General features: G+C 45.1%; 1 protein-coding gene across 1 annotated transcript in view; it reads right to left on the bottom strand.

Moving 5' to 3' along the window:
• Positions 1-231: 231 nt before the first annotated feature.
• Positions 232-8,810, bottom strand: part of LOC106603020 (extensin) — a 39,347-nt gene continuing 30,768 nt past the window's right edge. The window contains exon 8 of the mRNA XM_045716905.1: positions 232-1,658. Within this exon, the coding sequence (XP_045572861.1) occupies positions 1,432-1,658 (227 nt within the window). The 3' untranslated portion in view covers positions 232-1,431. The remainder of the gene's footprint in view (positions 1,659-8,810) is intronic.

The raw sequence follows: 8,810 nt of genomic DNA, 5'->3' as shown, positions 1-8,810 counted from the left end.
GATCTGGGAGGGGAAGCCTATAGGGAGTTTTTTCCCCTCTACTTTCACTCTGAATTTCACTCATGGAATCTAAAAGGAACCAAAGTTTACCGGGTGTACATTTCTGTGCCGCCAAAAAAATCCTGGATATAAAGTGGATAAAGAGAGAGAATCATGCAGAAGGCACACACACACACACACACACACACACACATACCGCCTTGCCTCTTGGAAAACTCACATCACTAGCGCTTGGAGGGGTCAAATGATTTTATTGTTCCACTGTGGTTGCGCCACACAGGCCTGACATCACACACATAGTTCAACACACACCTTGTGTGGGACAACGCACACTCGTTACACACAGACACAGAGATCGTCACTCTCGCTCTCCCCATTAACATAGTAAAAAATGTTTTAAAAAATTGAAAAAACGAGTGCAACCAATCAAAAGTGAGATTGAGGAAAATAACAGACAGGTTAACCACAGCTAACAAGATTTATTTGGCACGGACCGTGTGGCTTGCCAGTGTTCGGTCCACCGGGACACAGAGCAGAGACGTTTGGCACTGTCATTGGTCAATCTCAGGTAGATAGCTGCTTGTTCGATAGGTGCTTGTTCGGCCAGGTGGCAGTCAGGGGAGATGTGACAGTAAACAAGCTGACGGTGCTGCTCCCGGTGAGGAGCGCCGTGGATTATTAAGGAGGAACCACCTTCCCTCACTCACCCGGTTATACCCGTCTGTCCAGCCATACTGTACTCTACCCATCTCCTTGGCCATGACAGGCGTGTATGATCAATTTGGCTCTGTCATTTGTTAGCACATGGAACAATTGTCTTTATATTTAGTCACCAAACAGATAAGCTCTTAACTACGAAAACAAAAGTACTGCGTCATTCAGGGTGACATTTGTCATGATTTGTTGCAATCTCAAGAACAGGTTTATGACCTTGACAACATTGCACAAGCTTTGTGAACATATTGTGCGCCAAATGTAACAGTAAAGTGGTATTTGTTCATGGCAAGATTTTTTTTTTTTTAAGTAGATAGACAGGTGAAGAATACATGGTATGATACGGTCAATAATACATTGAATATAAAAAGGCAAAAGCAGGAAACAAAGGAAGACGCTGTTTTACAAGCAACGCTTTTGGTTCACCTTTTCCCCACAGAGAGAATTTACAGTACTGTACAATTTAAAACACTAAATAAAACATGGCACAGGTAAAAATGGCAAAAGCTCTATTCTCATTGCTTTGCTTTTGGAGTAACAGCAATGGAGTCAAAGGTTTTGGCTGTGTTCCTGAGAGCCTTGGGGCCTGCCTCCTTGCGTCCTTGTCCCCAGTTGCTGAGACCCCCAGGCTGGGTGCCCAGCAGTGTTCAGTGGGGCCTGGGTGGGGTGTGGTATGATGGGGGACAGCGGGTGGCCCTGGTGGTCAGGTCCTGTGGATTACCTGAGTGAGGGGCTGGCAACCAGGTGCAGGTGGTTGGGTTTGGTGGGGATGGGGGGTTTGCTACCGCGGGGAGGAGGAGTCTGTGCAGGGGTCGTGGGGCTCTTCCCGCTGAAGTTCTTCATGAGCTGAGCCACCCGACCACTCCGTGAACAGGTGTCTCCGCCCCCCTCAGACACCACATCCTCAGACATGGCCCTGCGGTAGGCTGCCATCACGCAGACATCTGGGAGGGAGACAGAGGCAGACATTAGACGAATGGTTAGAGGTGCCTTGCATCAACGAACGGAGCTGAAGCTCACTATGGCTACTATGTATTGGTCTGTTGTCGCGCATCCCCGTAACTGGGAACGCTAATACAAGAGGTCTGTGAGCCGACTGCCATCATGGAACATTCTCCCTGATCCCATCTCCTCTCCTATTTCTGCGTTTTCCCCCCTTTCTCCTGCTCGCCCTTTCCTTCTTCCTCTACCCTCCCTCCAGACTCCTCCGTCCTGAGCTGTAGCATGCCAGACTGGAGGTCATCTTCATAGGAAGAGGAGCAGGGACACAGCTGGGTGTAGTTGGTGTGTGTGTGCGTGCATGTGCGTGTGAGACAGAGAGGCACGATGTTTGGGAGGGGGTATAATTGAGGGATGGGAGCGGAGGAGCAGAGGAGGGCCACGGGGACAGCGATGGAGAGCAGACAGACGCTGTTCAGACACCAGAAGGCTTGAGGAACCGAGTATTTTTAGCGCCGTCCCCGGGGGACACAGATGTGTGAGCACACACACTTAAACACACATACCCTTGGATTTCTTAACTTTTTATCATGTTAAAGTGGGATTAAAATTGATTTAATTGTCATTTTCTTTCAACGACCTACACAAAATACTCTGTAATAAGAAAGTGGAAGATTAAAAAAATAAAAAATTATTCATGAAAAATTAAACACTAATATACTTTGATTAGATAAGTACCCCGAGTCAATACATGTCGGGAACACCTTTGGCAGCGATTACAGCTGTGAGTCTTCTTGGGTTAGTTTAAGAGCTTTGCACGCCAAGTTCTTTCAAGGTGTTGAGGATCATGGCTAGACAGCAATTTTCAAGTCCTGCCATAGATTTTCAAGGACATTTAAGTCAAAACTGTAACTTGGCCACTCAGGAACTTTCACTGTCTTCTTGTTAAGCAAATTGACCTTGTGTTGTAGGTTATTGTCCTGCTGAAAGGTGAATTAATCTCCCAGTGTCTGGTGGAAAGCAGACTGAACCAGGTTTTCCGCTAGGATTATGCCTGTGCTTAGCTCCAACCCGTTTCTTTTTTTATCCTGAAAAACTCCCCACTCTTTGCCGCTGTCAAGCATACACATAACATGATGTAGCCAACACCATGCTTGAAAATAAGGAGGCATTCATTCAGTAATGTGTTGTGTTGGATTTGCCCCAAACATAAGGCTTTGCATTAAGGCCAAAAAGTGTATTCTATTGTCTTTCTTTTTCTTTTCTTTTTTACAGAATTACTTTAGTGCCTTTTTGCATACAGGATGCATGTTTTGGAATATTTGTATTCTGTATATTTTTATTATTCTTTTCACTCTGTCAGTTAGGTAATTATTGTGGGTCACTACAATGTTGATGCATCTTCAGTTGTCTCATTACAACCATTGAACTCTGCAGCTGTTTTAAAAATCACTAATGGCCTCATGGTGACATCCTTGAGCAGTTTCCTTTCTGTCCTGCAGCTCGGTCCAGAAGGACAACTTTATCTTTGTTGTGTCTGGGTGGTTTAACCTGTTATGGATAGGGGGCAGTATTTTCACGGCCGGATAAAAAACGTACCCGATTTAATCTGATTATTACTCCTGCCCAGAAACTAGAATATGCATATAAGTATAAGCTTTGGATAGAAAACACTCCAAAGTTTCTAAAACTGTTTGAATGGTGTCTGTGAGTATAACAGAACTCATTTGGCAGGCCAAAACCTGAGAAGATTCTGTACAGGAAGTACCCTGTCTGACCATTTCTTGGCCTTCTTGATTATCTCTATCCAAAACAGGGGATCTCTGCTGTTACGTGACACTTCCTACGGCTCCCATGGGCTCTCAGAAGGCGGCAAAAAGCTGAATCGTGGCTTTGCAGGCCCTGGCTGAAAAACATTAGCGCGTTTGGATAGTGGTCGGTCAGAGTACTATGAGACTGAGGCGCGTGCACGAGTCGACTCCATGTTTACTTTCTCTCTCTTTGAACGAAAACAACCACTCCCGGTCGGAATATTATCGCTTTTTTACGAGAAAAATGGCATAAAAATTGATTTTAAACAGCAGTTGACATGCTTCGAAGTACGGTAATGGAATATTTAGAATTTTTTTGTCACGAAACGCGTCGGGCGCGTAACCCTTCGTCACCCTTGGATAGTGTCTTGAACGCACGAACAAAACGCCGCTATTTGGATATAACTATGGATTATTTTGAACCAAACCAACATTTGTTATTTAAGTAGAAGTCCTGGGAGTGCATTCTGACGAAGAACAGCAAAGGTAATAACATTTTTCTTATAGTAAATCTGACTTTGGTGAGGGCTAAACTTGGTGGGTGTCTAAATAGCTAGCCCTGTGATGCCGGGCTATCTACTTAGAATATTGCAAAATGTGCTTTCACCGAAAAGCTATTTTAAAATCGGACATATCGAGTGCATAGAGGAGTTCTGTATCTATAATTCTTAAAATAATTGTTATGTTTTTTGTGAACGTTTATCGTGAGTAATTTAGTAAATTCACCGGAAGTGTTCGGTGGGAATGCTAGTTCTGAACATCACATGCTAATGTAAAAAGCTGGTTTTTGATATAAATATGAACTTAATTGAACAAAACATGCATGTATTGTATAACATAATGTCCTAGGCGTGTCATCTGATGAAGATCATCAAAGGTTAGTGCTGCATTTAGCTGTGGTTTTGTTTTTTGTGACATTATATGCTAGCTTGAAAAATGGGTGTCTGATTATTTCTGGCTGGGTACTCTGCTGACATAATCTAATGTTTTGCTTTCGCTGTAAAGCCTTTTTGAAATCAGACAGTGTGGTTAGATAAAAGGAGAGTCTTGTCTTTAAAATGGTGTAAAATAGTAATATGTTTGAAAAATTTAAGTTTTTGTATTTTTGAGGAATTTGTAATTCGCGCCACGCCTATCATTGGATACTGGAGCAGGTGTTCCGCTAGCGGAATGTCTAGATGTAAGAGGTTAATACAGTGGTGGCCAAAAGTTTTGAGAATGAAAATTAATATTTGTGTCACAAAGTCTTCTGCCTCAGTTTGTACAATGGCAATATACTCCAGAATGTTGTGAAGAGTGATCAGATGAATTGCAATTAATTGCAAAGTCCCTCTTTGCCATGCAAATGACCTGAATCTCCCAAAAGCATTTCCACTGCATTTCAGCCCTACCACAAAAGGACCAGCTGACATCATGTCAGTGATTCTCTCGTTAACACAGGTGTGAGTGTTGACGAGGACAAGGCTGGAAATCACTCTGTCATGCTGATTGAGTTCGAATAACAGACTGGAAGCATCAAAAGGAGGGTGGTGCTTGGAATCATTGTTGTTCCTCTGTCAACCATGGTTACCTGCAAGGAAACACGTGCTGTCATCATTGCTTTGCACAAAAAAGGGCTTCACAGGCAAGGATATTGCTGCCAGTAAGATTGCACCTAAATCAGCCATTTATCGGATCATCAAGAACTTCAAGGAGAGCGGTTCAATTGCTGTGAAGAAGGCTTCAGGGCGCCCAAGAAAGTCCAGCAAGCGCCAGGACCATCTCCTAAAGTTTACTCAGCTGTGGGATTGGGGCACCACCAGTACAGAGCTTGCTCAGGAATGGCAGCAGGCAGGTGTGAGTGGATCTGCACGCACAGTGAGGCGAAGACTTTTGGAGGATGGCCTGGTGTCAAGAAAGGCAGCAAAGAAGCCACTTCTCTCCAGGAAAAGCATCAGGGACAGACTGATATTCTGCAAAAGGTACAGGGATTGGGTTGCTGAGGACTGGGGTAAATTCATTTTCTCAATCCTTTCCGATTGTTTGGGGCATCCGGAAAAAAGCTTGTCCAGAGAAGACAAGGGGAGCGCTACCATCAGTCCTGTGTCATGCCAACAGTAAAGCATCCTGAAACCATTGATGTGTGGGGTTGCTTCTCAGCCAAGGGAGTGGGCACGCTTCTCGGCCAAGGGAGTGGGCTCACTCACAATTCTGCCTAAAAACACAGCCATGAATGAAGAATGGTACAACACATCCTTCGAGAGCAACTTCTCCCAACCATCCAGGAACAGTTTGGTGACAAACAATGCCTTTTCCAGCATGATGGAGTGCCTTGCCATAAGGCAAAAGTGATTACTAAGTGGCTCGGGGAACAAAACATCGATATTTTGAGTCCATTGCCAGGAAACTCCCCAGACCTTAATCCCATTGAGAACTTGTGGTCAATCCTCAAGAGGCGGGTGGACAAACAAAAAACCACAAATTCTGACAAACTCCAAGCATTATTATGCAAGAATGGGCTGCCATCAGTCAGGATGTGGCCCAGAAGTTAATTGACAGCATGCCAGGGCGGATTGCAGAGGTCTTGAAAAAGAAGGGTCAACACTGCAAATATTGACTCTTTGCATCAACTTCATGTAATTGTCAATAAAAGCCTTTGACACTTATGAAATGCTTGTAATTATACTTCAGTATTCCATAGTAACATCTGACAAAAATATCTAAAGACACTGAAGCAGCAAACTTTGTGGAAATTAATATGTGTGTCATTCTCAAAACTTTTGGCCACTACTGTACATCATCCACAGCATCGTTATTAACCATGCTAAAAGATATATTCAAAATCTGATTTGGTATTGCTACCAATAACGGCCCTTCTTTTATGATGCTTTTAAAAAGCACCCTGGTCTTTGTAGTTAAATCTGTGCTTAAAATTCAATACTTGACTGAGGGACCTTACATATGTTGTATGTATGGGGGACAGAGGAAGAGGCAGTCAAAGAAATTATGTCAACCCCTATTATTTCACACAGAGTGAGTTCAGGTAACTTATGTGATTTGATAAGCCAAATTTGACTCCTGAACTGATTTAGGCTTGCCTAAACAAAAAGGGTGAATACTTACTTTATGCAATGACTATATTTGACTTATTTCATTTTTAATTCATTTGAAAAAATGTGTTTAATTCTTCCCATTTTGACATTATGGAGTATTTTGTGTAGATGAGTGATAAACATTTAAATTAAATCTATTTCAGTCCCACTTCGTAACGCAACAAAACGTGAAAAAAAAGATCCAAGGGGGGTGAACACTTCTGATACCCACTATACTCACACACGTACAGACAAGCACATTCACACACACACACGCACAAATACACAAATACCCTCCTGCTCACCGACTCAGTCACGCATGCAACCATCTCTGACGAACCCCACCACATTCAATTCAGACACTGAGGTTCTGTGTTTAGTGTAGAGGGTGTGTGTGCAGCCCAGGAGAGGCAGTCAGTTCTATGGCCAAAGAAGCTTTAAAGCAAACACTTGATAGCGGTGAGGCATGAAAGAGACAGGCCCAAACTACCTTTAAAGGTTTTACTTTTCTTTTGTTGTTTTTCTCCCTCTCCCCCTCCCCCCTCCTTTCCCTGTAGCTCTGCCCCCCTGCCTCCACCATCCTCTCCCTTCTTCCCCTCCCTGCCTCTGTCCCCCTCCCTCCACCTTCCTCTCCCCCTCTCCCTTCCTCTGCCCCCTGACCCGCGGTTCCTGTGTTAATGTCCTCTCGCCGCACTGCGTGGGCCTGCCTCTGATTGTCTCGCTGTGTTGTGTGGTCACCACGGAAACCCTGGATAGGCTCCAGCGATCGAGGTCGGACACACATGCCCGCACGCGGACACACACACGCACACACACAAGCACAGAGTCACAGGCACAGAGTCACAGGCACGCGTGGTCGGAGGCTTTTTGGTGCTTGGGTTTTTGGTGTTGGTTCTGATAGGAATGCTAAACACAAGGAGTATGTGTGCGCGTGCGTGCGTGAATGCGCGTGCGTGCATTTGAGAACGCAAGGGTGCAACGTATTCCAGACCGTTACATGTGTGTACGGTGAGGGAATAGTAAGAAAAATTATAATTTTTCTTAAATTTATATTTTTTATCCCTCTGAGAAAACATCCGTGTGAGGAAGATGAACCCGATACCTCGAGAAACTAGACGCCAACCTAACCTGTCTTAACAAAGAACTGCCCAAACCCACGCAGAACGTTCTACCAGAAACCAAAAGCCAAACATCAAGCCGATAGACTCTCAGCTCTGTCAACACAAATGGAGCGGGGAAAAAAGCACTCCCCTCCGCGGGTTACCTAACTGTGCAGCCATTTGTAGAAAACCTTGGCAACACCTGATCACAGTTACATGAATTTCCTTCTGCTCGAAGTCACTGGTCAATATGATACAGTGACTGTCTGTCTGTCTCACTGTGTCTTCAGACAGACCTTTGAGGCGGATCCCGCTCTTCACACCTCGGCCCAGTCCCAGCCCATACATGCAGTGGGGGAGAGAGGGGGGCTGCAGTGTCACCCACCAGCACCAAAATAAAAGCAAGCCTAGCTCTTTAAATACTCCCTCCTCTCTGGCACGGAGGGGGGAGGGGGGCAGAAGTGGGGCAGAGGGCAGAATTCCGGAGCGGCACGTCTGTGCAGTGAGCCAGGCCGCGGGAGGGTCAGGGTTGGGAGGGGGTGGAGGAACGGGGGGGCGGGGGGGGGGGTGCCCGGCACGGCGCTGTGTGGAGGCTGGGGGCCCTGTCACTTATCAGCTCCGGCCGAGCGTCGCCCCGGGCCAGAGTCGGGAAGCAGCGCTGGAATGTGTGTCCTTCTCTCTGAAGGTGAGGAGAGGAAAGGCAAGCCGAGGGAGAGAGTGAGGCACACACACACTCAATGAGCCAGCAGCTGCAGGAGACTGATACACTCGCATGCACACATACTCACACGCACACCATCACCTACTCTCTACCCCAACCCCCCCACCCTTGGGGTGCACACACAATCAACATGCATGGACATAAGTCAATATACACATTAACACACTCATATCTTATATACACTCACACAAACACATATTAAACCTCCAAATAAAACCTGTCAGAGGTAGTAATAAACATGAACCAACTCCCTCAAACTGTGTGTAAACACAGATAGACTCTCCCATACATAAAATATGGGTACCTACAAGAACAACATGTACACACTCAACCATGGCGGTCTCTTAACACTTTTTTTGGTTACTACATGATTCCATGTGTGTTATTTCATAGTTTCGATGTCTTCACTACTATTCTACAATGTAGAAAAGAGTAAAAATCGATAAAAACCCTT

The sequence above is a fragment of the Salmo salar genome, chromosome ssa04 (genome assembly GCF_905237065.1).
Source record: "Salmo salar chromosome ssa04, Ssal_v3.1, whole genome shotgun sequence".
Classification (NCBI taxonomy): Eukaryota; Metazoa; Chordata; class Actinopteri; order Salmoniformes; family Salmonidae; genus Salmo; species Salmo salar.
Note: the sequence above shows the minus strand (reverse complement) of the source record. Positions and strands in the feature narration are given on the sequence as shown.